The sequence below is a fragment of the Mercenaria mercenaria genome, chromosome 1 (assembly GCF_021730395.1).
Source record: "Mercenaria mercenaria strain notata chromosome 1, MADL_Memer_1, whole genome shotgun sequence".
In the NCBI taxonomy this organism is placed as follows: Eukaryota; Metazoa; Mollusca; class Bivalvia; order Venerida; family Veneridae; genus Mercenaria; species Mercenaria mercenaria.
The window spans coordinates 34,258,993-34,276,139 of NC_069361.1; the positions used below are offsets into that span (position 1 = coordinate 34,258,993).

A 17,147-nucleotide genomic window follows, 5' to 3' on the forward strand; every position below is an offset into this window, starting at 1 on the left:
GGCATATCTATGAACAGACTGGTGCCAGCATTATCAAACTTGTGTTATATGATGTGAGTGATGATGTGGAACAACCATTTTATTATATAAAGTTTGATAAAATCCATTTAGTAACAACAGATATAAAAATCATAAAAAATTAAACTGAAATTCTAAGTAATAAGGGGATATAACTCATAAAATATTTGCACCAGAGTTACTAACCTTGTATCATATGATGAGGATGATGATCTGGAAAAACTAATGTAAGTTTTAATCAAATTCATTATGTAATACCAAAGATATAGTGAAAGTGCACCACAATAAACCTGAAATTCTAAGTAAAAATGGGACATAATTCATGAAATATTAATGCAAAAGTTATGGCCCTTGTATCATATGATGTTGGTGATGATGTGGTACAACTATTTTAAGTTTGAATTAAATCCATTTGGTAATATCGGAAATAAAGTGAAAGTGCATCAAAACATTAACCTGAAATTTTAAGCAAAAAGGGGAAATAAGTCATAAAATATTTGTGCCAGAGTTATGACCCTTGTGCCATATTATGTGGGTGATGATGCGGAATAACTATTTTAAGTTTGAAGCAAATCCATCAACTAATAACAAAGATTAAGAGAAAGTGCATCAAAACTAACCAAGATGGGGATGTGGAAAGACACCGAAGCCAGGTCCAGTAGGACAGCTCTCCATACTTCGTATAGTCGAGCTAAAAATAACTGTGACAACTCATTTCACTGTTTTTGGCTAGATAATTAGATTACATTTTTCTTCTCATAACCAACTTTTAATGTAAATAGCAATTTAATACTACCCTTTGGTACAGCTTGATTTCTTAATGTTGCAATAACTTAGTATACAGCTTTAACTTCAAAATATTTTGTGTAAAACACATTAAAAAGCTCAAAAGTTTTGAGACACCAAAAAGAATTTATTTTTGGTGTGACTTTGATTCTGTGTAATTATCATTTCTGGTCTTTTGGGATCATAGAGTCCATTCAGTATTACTGCAAAACAGTGTTTCCCTCTAGCCAGCAATGGGGTATTATAGATATTGCCATATTCCGCTCAAGAAAAGACTCATTCAAACCTAGGTTACTTTTATTTTACTTGGTTTCGTTTGATGCTTCCAACAATCTTATAGATATATTTTACATTTGTGAACTAAACTGACTTGCTTCAGCCATCTAGTTTCCAGCGTTCAAAAATGATCTATCATTGCAAAACCTGTGTCTGCTTTTGAAACATTACTTTACAACATAGCAAGACATATGATGGTATACTCTTAGGAAATACATTGGAATCTATGAAAGATTTTTTATCTAGTTTCTATAAAATTTAATAATATTTTAAAGATATTCCTTTGTGTTTTCTTATCTTTCCAATTCTCCTTGTCCCAAAAGAGATTTAATTGAAGGTTATACAATTTTCTCATAATTCAGGTAAGAAAGCATACTGGTATTCATATTCTTATATCTAATAAGAAATGATATGTCATGGAAGTGTAATTTGCAATACTGTGGATTAGGTAATATTCATGCAACTTCGATGTTCAGTCATATTTGCTTTCTAAAGAATTCACTTCCTGTGACTGGTTCTTGTTCTGTTGTTGCTGTTTAAGGTAGTTCTGCACGTTCAGACTGAATTTTTTTCTACAATGCAGAATTCGATTAAACTCTGATTTTTCAAAACTTCAAAATATACCTAGAAAACTCAGCAAATAAACAAGAGCACCGCCTTGCGGGTGCTGACGCTCATCTGATTTTTTTTGTGCAATAGAAATATTGTCCTACCCATGATTTTCTAAGTCTAAAAAGGGCCATCATTCTTGCAAAAAGCAGGATAGAATTATGTTTCTTGATGTACAGTGTCCACTTATGATGGTGAAAAACTGTTGCAAGTTTTAAAGCAATAGCTTTGATAGTTTATGAGAAAAGTTGACTTAAACATAATACTCAACCAAGAAAATGATTTTCTAAGTCCAAAAGGGGCAATAATTATTGCAAAAAGCAGGATGGAGTTATGTTGCTTGCTGTACAGGGTCAGCTTATGATGGTGAACAAGTGTTGCAAGTTTCAAAGCAATAGCTTTGATAGTTTAAGAGAAAAAGTTGACCTAAACATAAAACTTAACCAAGAAATCTGATATTTTCTAAGTCCAAAAGGGGCCATAAATCTTGCAAAAAGCAGGATGGAGTTATGTTTCTTGCTGTACAGGGTCAACTTATGATGGTGAACAAGTGTTGCAAGTTTTAAAGCAATAGCTTTGATAGTTTAGGATAAAAGCTGACCTAAACATAAAACTTAACCAAGAAAACTGATTTTCTAAGTCCAAAAGGGGCAATAAATCTTGCAAAAAGCAAGATGGAGTTATATTTCTTGATGTACAGGTCTGCTTATGATGGTGAACAAGTATTCCAAGTTTCAAAGCAATAGCTTTGATAGTTTAGGAGAAAAGTTGACCTAAACATAAAACTTAACCAAGAAATCTGATATTTTCTAAGTACAAAAGGGGCCAAAAATCTTGCAAAAAGCAAGATGGAGTTATGTTTCTTGCTATACAGGGTCAGCTTATGATGGTGAACAAGTATTCCAAGTTTCAAAGCAATAGCTTTGATAGTTTAGGAGAAAAGCTGACCTAAACATAAAACTTAACCAGGCAACGCCGACGCAGACGCCGACGCCGACGCCGACAACCGCTCAAGTGATGACAATAACTCATCATTTTTTTTCAAAAAATCAGATGAGCTAAAAAGATAGGGTTGTGTGCTTGAATTTTTTGCTAGACTGATTTGAACCTCATGCAATTTTTCATAATGGGAGTCTATGGGGAAATCATAACTTTCATAACATTTTCGCTGATAGAAATTTTTCTTCAATGTAGAATTTACTGAAACTTCTCACAGCTGTAAATAAACATATGGCCTTGAATGTGGTGATATAAAATAGGTTCATGTGCTTATTTTTGAGATATTTGATCATGATTAAAGTAAACAGCACAATTCACGCCAATTTTAAGACACTATTTTGAATTATTTAACGTGTCAGATGTTTTAATTTCATATTTTAACTTTAGAAAGCTAGTAACAGTGCCAATGTGATAAATTTACTCACAATTTGCCATTAATGCATAAAATGATTTTCATTTCCTAATGCCTAATCCAGGATTTATTCTACATTTTCTGGATAAATGACGTTACGCCATCACTTCCAGTTTAACAAACGTGCAGAACTACCTTAAAGGTGCCACATGACCTATAGTTGTGTCTGTGTAATATTAAACCCAACAACAACAAAAAATCTTGTTTAGAAATAATATTGATTAGAAGTCATGACTGTTTTCAAATATTTCAGAAACATTGTACAATGAAACCAAACTATTATCAAATCTACCACAGTATGCAAATGAAAACCATCTAAACACTGGACACATATAAAATGTTTGCATCAGTGCAGCTATATTCCAAATCTATTGACAGTATGCAGACAAGAACTCAAGCTTCCTTTGGTTTAGGAAGTTTCAATAATGTAAGGATAATGCATGTGTATTCATTTTATAATGTCTGCAGAATATCAAAGAACTGGGTATGGATGCGGGCACCAACATATCCCTGACTGATACTGAACATTTTATTACTGGAATCAAACATATGTTAACACTAATCTATCAAAAAATGAGTAAAAAGTTAAATTAAATAAATACTATGTTGATATGCATTCATTTCCTTTCAGTCTTGTTTAAATTATATATCAAAGGGCCAAAATACCTTTCTGTAACACATAATTATATACAAAAGGTGTGTTAACAGCATGTGATCTTGTTAACATATCAGTTAAAACACCCCTTGAAAACAAAAATAACACTTCTTTTGTGCTAGAATCCAATGAAACTAGAATCCATTTTGGTAGCTGTAAGGATTTAAAAGATTTTGGAGACCAGTCTCCAACACTGCCTTTCCATTGGTCATTTTCAATATACTGCTTAGAAACAGCCAATAAAATGGAGCTTGAAACTGGTACCAAACTCAGCACATGGACATGCAAGTTAGTCAAAGGCCATAGTTGTTCCAGTGTCAATACAGGTTCAAATCTCTGGCTCAGAATCATCAAACACTTTGTGGTCTGTGGTTGATGTCAGAAAAGTCTCTCCTTTTTCAGTATTTACTACTACAATAAGCCAAACATGATGTGTGTTTTGATAGTACACATATCTGTATTATTCGTACTATGATAAGGTAATACTTTTTGCGTAATTCTAGACATTACATAATTTGTTAATACTTAAACCTTTTATCAAATTAAAACATAAAATAATCACAAATGTAACTTTAAGGTAATATTCTTACTGACTTGAGATATGCTGGAGGTTTTACCATACGGCACTAAAGGTTTTCCACCCCTGAAAGTAGAAAATATAATGTGATCAAACAAAAGCTATCATGGGACAGTAAAGCTTTATTATTTAAAAGACTTTGCACCAGAAAAATAAAATAATGGAAACACAGACATAAACAAGTACGAAAGGGGCAAGAATTTCGAGTCACAGATCTTTTCCCCTCTTTTGATGCTTAATGAAATGACAGATTACACCAAAAATATTACTTATGGCACAATAAAATGAAATTATTCTTGACATCTTAATATCATAGGGAACAAATGTGTGATGTTTCAATCCATTCCCACAAGCAGTTACTATGATAATAGTTTACATACAAAAAGACGTAGATTCTATATCTTTGTAAAAATCAAAATAGAGTTACTGGTCCTGTGCTTTGCAAGTCATATCATCACTGGGAGCTAGTGTGAGAAGTTTCAGTACATTCCAAAAAGTAGTTACTGAGATATCAAATTACATATATAAAAACTCTGAATGATTCATTATGTACTGGTTTCTTTGATTCAATCAAAGTGAGTATTTAACTGGTGTAATTTTCAACAAGAGCTTTACGTAAGACAGCACGCTCGACTTTTCTCAGTGCTTGACTCTTAATTAGAACTTTGCCAAAAAAAGGGGCATAACTCAATCAAATATATATGCACAACTGCCCACTGTGATCCGATATGTGTAAAGTTTCATGAAGATCAATCCATAGGTTATTTTGATACAGTCAAAAATCCCTACTTCTTACCAATCAAGGGAAAAACTCTGCTTTTACTGGATCACTGGGGGATAAAACTATATGTCAGCAAAGAGCAAAAGTCAAGTGCTAATAATCATTACATGAGGTTTGGTGATTCTAGCTAAAATACTTAAATTATAAGCATTTTCTGTATCAGACAGACAAACGCACGGATGGAGGAACAGCTGGACGGACAACGGCAAATCTATATCCCTCCACCTTAGGCAGGGGATAACAAGTAACTGACAACTTTAACACATGAGTCATAAGTGGAGGACAAATTACTTGCACACTGTCTTTTATCAAATCATTATGGATAACAGACATCTTGTCCTGGGATCAAACTCTTCACCCTTGTGCTCCTTCTACCAAGTTAAAATGGCTGGCGCTGAGACTGATGTAGCTAGTTATGTAACTTACGTGGATCCAGCAGCACCAGATTTTGGTCTAGTGTATGAGGTTGATGTTGACTTTCTAGGTGGTGAGTGATCCGAATCACTCGAACTTTTGGAGGACAGAGACTCACGTCGATACCTCTTCACTACTGGTTTAGTTGGCGATCTGAATTAAAACAAGAGTGCCATAATTTTGGTGCAAATTTTTCAAAGAACCCATCAATTAAAATTAATTCACATTTGAATTTCTTGCCACTTGTGTGATAAATAAACACTCTAACACGACCAGCAAATAACCTACATACATGTAGAACAAAATCTATCTCGGGTTATTCTGCAATAAACCACTCGCGTGCAATGACGTCATCAGATCCAGGTGTTTAGCCAATTGAAAAAGTAGTTACCATTTTTTCTAACACTGTTGATACTAGTATGTCGTGTTAGAATTGAAATAATAAGTTCCCAAGTGTGATTTATCGTAGAATAACCCGAGTTTTTCGTTCTTATGCGAAACAATATACTTCTCAGGCCTACGGCCTTCGTGATATATTCTTATGCACAAGAACTCAAAACTCGGGTTATTCTACGATAAACCACGTTTGGGAACTTATTATTTCTTAAGTAAAGAAACATAAAACTGTGTGTGAATCTAACTAAAACTCTACATACTTACTTCCCTTGTATTGTAATAGAGGAAACTTGAGCTTTTCTTTCACAAGCTGTAAAAACTGCACAAAGTTGTATCTATTCTACTTTACATGTTAAACAGCACAATTTGATAAACAGTACATCTCACAGCAGATTGATTTTTATATCCCATATGTACAAGTTGCTTGCTCATTGATTATGTTCCTACAGTATAATGGGTTAGACCATCTACTGCCTGGGCCAAGGTAATGTTCAGCCCACTGTTGGTCCAAAGACCACATAGATATAACTTTGTATGCGTTATTCTATTACACATGCCTGGTATATCTGGTTTGAAATAATTTATGAAAAGAAGGTGTTACAACATTCGAAACTCAAGATCAGCTTTCTCATCAGAGGTCAATTTCAGAAAAAATTACAAAAATCAAATTTTACCTCATATGGCTTCTCTACAGTTTGTATATTTCTAGGCAATTTGCATAAATGTGCTTATTTTACTCAATCAATGATACTTATATACATTATTTTATGTTCTAAAGAATGGGTTCTGGTTAGATAATTACTTTACTGTTTTGATGCTGTCTAAGGTGTATGCCTTTATCAATTAAGCAATGGATATGGAAAATCTGCATTATGGTAGTCTAAGAATATTTCATTTAACAAGACATCATGCTTGACTGATTTGTTCATGTTTTTGAAGTCGCTGTTAATGATGCAGCTTATATTAGAGCTTGGCCAACTGTTACAGTTCTTTACTTATAATGAGCCGTGCCATGAGAAAACCAACATAGTGCATCCGCGCAGTCTGGCCAAGATCCATTCTGTTTGCTAACAGTTTCTCAAATTGCCGTACGCTTTGAAAGCGAACAGCACGGATCCTGACCGGACTGTGCAGATGCGCAGGCTGGTCTGGATCCATGCTGGTCACAAATGCACCATGTTGGTTTTCTCATGGTGCGGCTCATATCTATGTATCACTGGAAGACAGCATCACCAAACCTTGTTGGTAGTCAATAAAACTTCACTTTCGGTGGACAGGACAAATCAAACGTATTACGTATAAACGGTCCTTTTTCTGTTCAATACAAATACTACAGAAAATATAATTTTTTTCATTTTTCTCAAGGAGAATTATTTCTTTATCGATAGGAGAATCACTATACTATAATATATTATTATATCTCTTAAGGACATTCATTCATTTATCAGAAGGACAAATGTTTTTATCTCTTGAAAGGAAATTTATCCATTTATCATAGGAGAATAATTTATTTATCTCAAGGAAAAATATCTATCTATCTGAAAGACAGCATCAATGTAAATGTTTTGCTTCTGTAATCTGTACACAATGCACGAAAGTAAAAAATAACTGAATTTTTTACATGTTGTAATAAGACTCTTTTATTTTTTTGGTTATAAGATGTTATTCATGTCAAACATGGCAGAAGATCGCAGATGCCCTTTCTTGCATCATTTCAAGTATGAGCAGGCAAGTGGATAGATCTACCGACTTTCTGTAAATCAAACGGATGGATTCTGCATATTAAAGAATTCTACATTCCATGAAGGGGTTCATCCAACAAAAGTGAAAAGCAAGCAATTCAAAGACAGTGACCTTAACCTTTCAACCACACAAGGAAAGAATACATTCTCAATATACAATATGCGATGTCATTATATATGAACAAAGTTTTAGATTAGAGGAGGAAAGAGTAAAATTTAGTACGTGTGCGGAGGGAGGTTGGAGGCTGCAATAATGTGAAATGTGGCAGTGATAGGGTGCTCTGGCAGGTGATATGATACTTTGGCAAAAGAAACTAATCAAAGGCCTGAAGGGCCTGAGTCTGCTAATGATTGATGTACTGACAGTATAATCTACCAGTTTCAGTTTGTTTTTAGTTTTTTTCTTAAAATTTCATAACACAGCTCGATATTTACCCAAAATATTATATCCGGATACGATTACACTTTTCTCCAGTTTCAACAATATATTTTACAAATTGTGATGATACGGAGACATTTAGCAGCAATTGGCAGTATCTGACATTGAAGTTTACGGTTGAATTACCTCTTATTTAAATCTTTTCATAAAAAAGTTGTTTCGTTTCGTGAAAGCAGCCAAACATAGACGATCTACTTTCGATTTCAAAAACTACAAGAAAATACAATTTAATGTTTCGCCGATTTGTTTATTTCTCGAAAAATAAGAATTAAAATCATTTTTAATATCAGTAGTAACTAAACAAACCAGTAAGAGCTTCTTCTTCCGATAATTTATCCGTTTACTGACTGCAAAATTCAACCCACGCAAAGTTTATAGAAATCATACGATGCGTGTATACACATACGTTCAATGTGGGAGAATTAAGGCTGATCGGCTATGTTACCTAACGCATCCAGACGATTCAGATTTTGTTTTTAAAAAAGCATTGTGTGCGTTTCTGTAATTTTATGTACGCTTTTATACGCTTAGAAATTATTAGACATGCGTATTTGCATCATTTCTATATGTAATTTACGCTAATACGCATCTTATCTGGAGCCCTGTGGAACTATTTTTTTGTCTTTCGCTGGATGTTACGCAAGCTTTGTAAGCCTGCGCAATTCTTAAAATGCACATTTATACTTAATGAGTTACATTCGAGTATTGCACAATTACAAGTTATAAATATGACAGATTACATCGTATATTGGTCATAGCAAAGGGAATTGACACAACTTAACTTCATTCATGCAGTGAACTGTTTGAAATTTGAGAAATCTAATGGAACTACATCCCTTCACGTGTTATTCGGTCCATTTAGAGAATCGCTGAACAGCAAGGACTCGTCAAAAGGCTTTCAGCCTTTAGCCGACTCAAAAATGGCTCCATAACGATAGGGCTGTCATTGATTGGATCTTAGGCGTATCGACGATACCAATATATTTGAAGACAAATATCGACGATACATCGATATATTGATTATTAAGTTAGATTAACGACCTATTTGTTCATATGCATACTATATACCTTCCTGTAAATAATATTTTAAGTTTTATTGCCTACTTTCCATATTTCTGTTTGATTGTGTTGTATTTGTATTTATGAAATAAAAGAAATACATAAAAATTAATAACATCTTTCATTTTTATTTTGCCTTCACTCCTTTTTTGCATTTATCCAAATTTACAACTTTGTGAACTTTAGTTGTTTTTTAGGGTCTGAGTGTTTATTTGGGTAGTTTTTTCTCTCTGTAAAATATCGATTTTTGAAAATAGGAATCGATAATCGATCGACAAAAAAATATCGTTGATACATCGATATTGTTTCTATCGATGACAGCCCTACATAACGATAATGTGGAATACCCAATGTGTAAGTTTAATACAGGTTGCTTGACTCCATGTAGAGGGGAAAAGTGAATAGGTTCATGTACAAACAGAAAGGCTACTTAGTGATACAGCATTCCCTTCAGAAATACTCTTCTAGATGTATTTCAGAAATGTAACTGCAGCCAATCTCTCTTGCATTCCTTATCAATACAAACTTGTTTTTGGTAAGCAACGGACAATTTTATCCCCACGTCCAACCCCCTACCACATCCTCCAATGACCATCAGGGGAAGGAAAAAAATAACTTTTCCTTCTGTAAATTCACCAGCCTATGGATCAAAATTGCAATCTTTAGAAAAATTCTTCTGTAATCATTGGTGTCAAAATCAATTATCCAACTTGCCCAGCTTGTTCCAATGCCAATACAGACAAGTAAAATTTCACCCTATTTTATCATTTAACCATATAATTATAGGCAGAAGTAGAAATAAGTTCTAAAAAGTTAAGAATTTATCTGTACACAAAAAATTCTTTTACACAAGGAAGTGGTCTATGAAACAGCACATTCATAGACTTTTATCATTCGCAGCCCTTGATTTATAAGAAAACTGGCACATATTAAGGTCTTCCCACTTCAATGAACATGTACCCAATGGCATGCCATAAAGTATTAAAAACATTGTAGAGTTTGACTCTTTTTAGGAATCTCTTTAAGAGAGATGTTACCTTGTTCAAAGAAAACTTTCGAGTTTATATTTATACTGTCAGTTTCATATTTCAGCAAATCAATTCCTTAGCTACTGGCTGGTGGTTATTGATTAAAATTTCAACACTTCACTGTCTAATAACTATGCAATTTGTTTACTTTACAGGGTTTGTCAAAACTTATACTGGCCATATTCAATGATTTTTCCACGACATGAAAGTCCCAAAAAGTATGTATATATCAGAGCATTTGGTAGACCAGAGGTTCCGGGTTTTGACCTGCGAAAATCGAGAAAAACTCGTATTTGACCCCCACAAAGAATGTCCCATGCGTCCGCTTAACCCGTGAAATTTTCTTTGATGCTTCTTGAGTTCGAATGTTCTGCCCCTTGTCAATCAAAATCCCGGTGAATTTCAATATTTTGTTGCTGCCACAAGCAGAAGTATGGCAGTAGGTGGAGCATCGTATATTAATTAGCTACCGACAGATGTCAATCACACCACGCGCCGATCCCCTCATCATGTCATCTTGCGGTTTTTATTTAGTACAATTATGTCCGTCATTATCAAAGGTGTTTATTGATCAATGTGTAAAAGTTAACTGATAAACAATGCGTAGATGAGCAGCCTATTATTGTGTTTGTACAACTTGTTAATTAGCGGTATACAGAGGGGGTACAATGAAAGGTTGGTGACAATAATGAAAGGTTTGTTGGTTCGATAATTAGGAGAAATCAACTGATCTTTACATTTTTTTCCAATTCAATACATTTACACATATTTGATTATTTTAAGCACATTTTTATACCGTTATTATCTGGATGCAAAAAATTAGGTTCACTTCCATTTAGTTCTCAAAAACGTTTCGACTTATGTTTTGAAAAAGTGGTAATTTTGTCCTTTTATGAACTTTTCTTGAGTATTTTGTGACACTATGGCTCAAAGAAAACTATTTGATTTAGAATCTGTATGTGGTCAGAAATGTTCTAATGACGGTGTGTGTGGTATGCCAACCAAATGTTCTACGAATGACAATGATGTTAGTGATGCTAAAACACCCAATTCTAAAATTAAACGCAAGTTCAGAACTGAACGGCTTAGTGAATATGAGTGGTTAGAAATGGAAGAAACAAAATTATTGAGATATATTGTTGTATTGTACTTTAGTACACTTGCTTGTTTTTTTGTACATAAATTATATTTAAGTGTTTTGTTTTCTTGTAAGCTTGCATGGAGACTAATGTACTTGTTTTAGATAAAGTCTGTGAAAGTTGCAGTTAAAACAATATAGCTTGATTTCTGAAAAGCTGATCTTGACTCTTGAAAATCTGATTATGCCACCCACACTTGATGAATGCTTACTGGAATTCAAGCCAGTACTTTGCTTTTAAACGGAACTGTAATATCTTACATATTTTTGGGTATCAACGCAATGAGTCAGACAATGTAATCCTACAATCATGCTACTGTGGTATTACTCCTTTGCAACAAAAATTTAAAACATACCTGGATTTTGATCGGGAATCTCTTGATGATTTTGAACTAGATCTAGATGAAGATGATGATCGTCGCCTGCTTCTTGATCGTGACCTTGACCTTCCCCTTCCAAATCGGTTTACATCAGATTTTCTCTCATTTGACCTAGATTTTCTACCTCTAGATCTTGATCTATACCCTTTTGATCTTTCTCGTGACCTTCGACCCCTTGAATGATCTGATGACCTTCTATCTCTTGAACGTTGCCATCTTTCACGTGACCTTGACCTCTGATTTCTATCTCTAGATCTTCTGTCTCTTGAATACCTGTCTCTTGACCATGAGCTTGATCGACGACCCCGTGACCTTGACCTGTATTTACGTTCTTTTGACCTTGAACGTGACCTTCGCTTGCTATATTCTATATCTCTACTTCTTGGAGATGATTCTCTGCTTAAAGACTTGCCTAGTCTTTTCCGAATTGATTCTTTCTTCGATTTGCTGTCCCTGCACAAAATAGAAAATACAGTATTTAAAAGATGCACATAACATATAACAATCAGAGAGATGAAACTTATTACAAACTAATAATTTTTCATTTAGTTCTGGTGCCTGAAGAAAATATAATTTTATATATACCTTTCATACCATAAAGCATCTGTTTACATACAGAACAGACCGACATACATGTATATCAAAATGTGTTAGACATACAACCATTTTTCTCTTGCAAATTCCTTTTCTATTTCAAACTGCTGTTCAGCTATTTTTTTAATTACAACTTTACCAAGATACAGGACTGTTTTCCTTCTTACCCTTTCTCTTGTCATGTGACAGTTATCACAACACAAAATGCTGTCAGTCACATGAATGTAATTTGTTTCTATTCTGGAGGTCATCATTCAATGACAAGTCATTTTTAACAAAATGTTTCATAAACTGGTTCAAGATTGGCGAAATTCCCCTGTTAAGAGTCAAACATTGTAGAGCATGTTCTTTATACTATACTATTCTCCCTATTTAATCAAGCACTCCCTTTTTAATCAAGCACTCCCTTGGATGATGGACAGAAACAAGAAGAGCAGTGACACCGACCATGAAGCTGAAGGTTTCTGGTTTGTACTTTCAGTTTCAGAAGTCCCTCCAAAACCTGGTGGTAGGGCGGGGCCCTGCACCACACCATCGCCTTCATCACTTTCATTGTCCCCGAAACTGGTTATATACATCTTGCGGCGTCTACGTGGCGGGGTTAAGGAGCGGGATCTCGATCTTGAAGTAGACCTGAAGTAGAAAAGGAAACGACTATTGATACAATGAGATTATCTAAAGCAGTGGAAGAATACTTGCATGCTACATACACCAACGACCAAAAGCAGGCAGGCACAATAAATAAAATTGTGATATAGTACTTATATAAAAATATGTGTCACAGTGTTAAAGAGGAAGTTAATCTATAAGTATAGATATCAACTAGATGTGTGTCCATATGACACAGGTGCCCACCCCACCCCGCTCCTGCCACTGTAACATGGTTTTATGACTCAGGTTAAATAATTTTTAAGATGTTTGCAACACAAACTTTTAAAAACCTTATGTGTATTTTTCACTTAGTTAGCCACAACTCTGGCCTAGCTGAGTAAAATCCTAAAGAGAACACTTCACAGGCTATAAAACAATCCTATAATGTTTTATGATTCTAGGTCAAGTACATTTTAACATACATGTTTCACAAACTTTTCTTTTTTTGAGTAAGTCTGGACAAGAAGTCTGGTCTTGTGTAATGAAAAAACTTAAACAAGAGGACCATGATGGTCCTGAATCGCTCACCTCTTCCCACATGACCCAGTTTTGAGTATGACGTCGTTTTTTTCTATTATTTGACATAGTGACCTAGTTTTTGAGCTCATGTGACCCAGTTTTGAACTTGACCTAGATATTATCAAGATAAAAATTCTGACCAATTTTCATGAAGATCCATTGAAAAATATGGTCTCTAGAGAGGTCAGAAGGTTTTTCTATTATTTTACCTATTGACCTAGTTTTCGAAGGTACGTGACCCTGTTTTTAACTTTATCTAGATAGCATCAAGGTGAACATTCTCACTAATTTTCATGAAGATCTCATGAAAAATATGGCCTCTAGAGAGGTCACAAGGTTTTTCTATTTTTATACCTACTGGCCTTGTTTTTGACCGCACGTGACCCAGTTTCAAAACTGACCTAGATATCATCAAGGTAAGCATTCAGATAAATTTTCATGAAGATCCATTGAAAAATATGGCCTCTAGAGAGGTCAAAAGATTTTAATAATTTTAGACCTACTGACCTAGTTTTTGACCGCAGTTGACCCAGTTTCAAACTTGACATAGATATCATCAAGATGAACATTCAGACCAAATTTCATACAGATCCCATGAAAAGTATGGCCTCTAGACAGGTCACAAGGTTTTTTTTATTATTTGACCTACTGACCTAGTTTTTTATGGCACGTGACCCAGTTTCAAAGTTGACCTAGATATCATCAAGGTGAACATTCTGACCAATTTTTATGGAGATCCATTCACAAGTATGGCCTCTAGAGAGGTCACAAGGTTTTTCATTTTTTAGACCTACTGACCTAGTTTTTGATGGCACATGATCCTGTTTCGAACTTGACCTAGATATCATCAAGATGAACATTCAAACCATTTTTCAAACAGATCCCATGAAAAATATGGCCTTTAGAGAGGTCACAAGGTTTTTCTATTATTTGACCTACTGACCTAGTTTTGATGGCACGTGACCCACTTTTAAACTTGACATAGATATCATCAAGATGAACATTCAGACCAACTTTCATACAGATCCCATGAAAAATATGGCCTCTAGAGAGGTCACAAGGTTTTTCTATTATTTGTTCTACTGACCTAGTTTTTGATGGCACGTGACCCAGTTTCGAACTTGACCTAGATATCATCAAGGTGAACATTCTGACCAATTTTCATGAAGATCTCATGAAATATATGGCCTCCAGAGAGGTCACAACGTTTTTCTATTTTTAGACCTACTGACCTAGTTTTTGATCGCATGTGACCCACTTTCGAACTTGACCTAGATATCATCAAGATGTACATTCAGACCAACTTTCATACAGATCCCATGAAAAGTATGGCCTTTAGAGAGGTCACAAGGTTTTTCTATTATTTGACCTACTGACCTAGTTTTTGAGGGCACGTGACCCACTTTCGAACTTGATCTAGATATCAACAAGGTGAACGTTCTGACCAATTTTCATGAAGATCTTGTAAAATATATGGCCTCCAGAGAGGTCACAAGGTTTTTCTATTTTTAGACCTACTGACCTAGTTTTTGAAGGCACGTGACCAAGTTTCAAACTTGACCTAGATATCATCAAGATGAACATTCTGACCAACTTTCATAAAGATCCCATGAAAAATGTGACCTCTATAGTGGTACGTACGCACGGACGACGGACACTGCGCGATCACAAAAGCTCACCTTGTCACTTTGTGACAGGTGAGCTAAAAACAAAATAATCAGGGCATAACTCCTACATGACTGAATGAATCCGGACTAACCCAGTGCACAACTGCACAACTGAAAATCCTGTAACTTGTGACTCTTGTCAATACTTTGAGCTAGGCAACACACATAAAATCCCAATATTTTACTAATCAGGCCATAACTCCTACCGACTGATGGAACTTAAATACGGAACCAAGTGCACAACTTACACATGCTGCCAAAAATTCTAAATTTGTGACTCTATTCAAATACTTTTGGAGCTAGGCGTGACACATCATTAAAAAGACCAATTTTTACAAAGTCAGAGGCCATAACTCCTACACAACTAAATGAATCCGGACGTGAAACCCCAGGTGCACAACTACACATGCTGACCAACATTCCTGTAAAGTTTTGTGACTCTACGTCAAATACTTTTGAGCTAGGCGCGACACAACATTTTCGGAAGGACGGATGGACGGACGGACAAGAGCAAATCTATATGCCCCCACCACTCATGGGGGGGGGGCACAAAAAGCATATTAAAATGCTGACACTACATTAATGCAATAATTCATAGGCACATATTTCCAGCTGTTCATGTTTAAAGCTTATTTTCAAACTGACAAGAAATTGTAAGTATTGGAAAATTTTCATTCCATCTATGAAAGAATAGCTGTAAATGACACTGATCAATCAATGATAACAAAAAACCATTTTATTATAAAACAAATGACATACTTTCTATATGGCTCATATTTTGGACTATCCCTAGCTGCATAGCTGAAATGTAAAAAAGATTTAGATATTTAAATGAATATTCAGATATTTTTTCATGCACTATCTTTTCTATCCACTTGTTTTTGGAAAGTTTTTAATTAACTGTGAAGGAATTCTTATCACCCATAAAAAAATTGTGATTTATTTCAAAACTCCTGAAAATAATAAGAGCCAAGTACTTCAACTTGAAACTATTCAATACGGTACTACCGGGTAACCTAGATACAACACTGGCTGTTTGATAACACCTCTACTTTATTTGCAGAAATAAATGTCATTGTATTAGTTATAATTATGTATGTGTGTGTATTACAAAGGTTACTATTCCTGTAAATGTTACATGGATTACTGAAGCAAAAGCACACAACTCAGCAAATATGGCAACTTTTGATAATTCAAGGGCAAATAACTCTCACTCTATTAATCTGATCTGACCTATATTCATATCTAAAACACACCTCATTAGTAACAGTATTCGGTGTAAATATGATTAGGATTGGTTAAAAATGGAGACGCTCAAGCATAAACACAGTGAACTGTTGCATTTTTGATAAATCAAGGGCATATAACTCTGGAATAACTACTCTGATCAGCCGGATTTATCATTAGAATAAATGAGCCGTGCCATGAGAAAACCAACATAGTGGCTTTGCGACCAGCAAGGATCCAGACCAGCCTGCGCATCTGCGCAGTCTGGTCAGGATCCATGCTGTTCGCTAACAGTTTCTCCAAATCCAATAGGCCTTAAAAGCGAACAGCATGGAGCCTGACCAGACTGCGCGGATGCGCAGGCTGGTCTGGATCCATGCTGGTCGCAAACCCACTATGTTGGTTTTCTCATGGCACGGCTCAAATAATAATTTGTGGACCTCTGCAACTTCAAAAATTTTACCACTTGCTCTATACAGAATAAGTTACGACTTAATGTCCGAATGGATTGTCCCATATTTTTTGCAAAAATCACATACTGAAATTTAATGCCTTTAAAGCAAGATTCTCTTTAATAAACTGATGTCTTTTTCCCCTTTAATCTAGAAAAGAACCTGTTTCATGACATCTCTCTTTAATAAAAGACCATAAATCAAGAACACTAAGGGTTATTGATCTACTAGAAGAAAAGATTAAATCATCATTCTGATTGAAAAATGTTAGACAGATTCAACAAAATTTCTATTCTGTACCTAGTTACTCCACCGTGATCACTTGTGT

The 17,147-nt window shown here is 34.9% G+C and overlaps 1 protein-coding gene across 2 annotated transcripts in view; it reads right to left on the bottom strand.

Moving 5' to 3' along the window:
- Positions 1-17,147, bottom strand: part of LOC123542200 (CLK4-associating serine/arginine rich protein-like) — a 90,646-nt gene that overhangs the window by 49,671 nt on the left and 23,828 nt on the right. The window contains exons 11-15 of one of the 2 annotated variants that reach the window (XM_053543994.1): positions 15,900-15,941; positions 12,751-12,936; positions 11,686-12,162; positions 5,540-5,680; positions 4,350-4,398 (exon numbers count right to left, since the gene is read on the bottom strand). In XM_053543994.1, the coding sequence (XP_053399969.1) occupies positions 4,350-4,398; positions 5,540-5,680; positions 11,686-12,162; positions 12,751-12,936; positions 15,900-15,941 (895 nt within the window). Of the gene's footprint in view, positions 1-4,345; positions 4,399-5,539; positions 5,681-11,685; positions 12,163-12,750; positions 12,937-15,899; positions 15,942-17,147 lie in introns of both variants that reach the window. The other variant, XM_053544003.1, reaches the window with a different exon arrangement.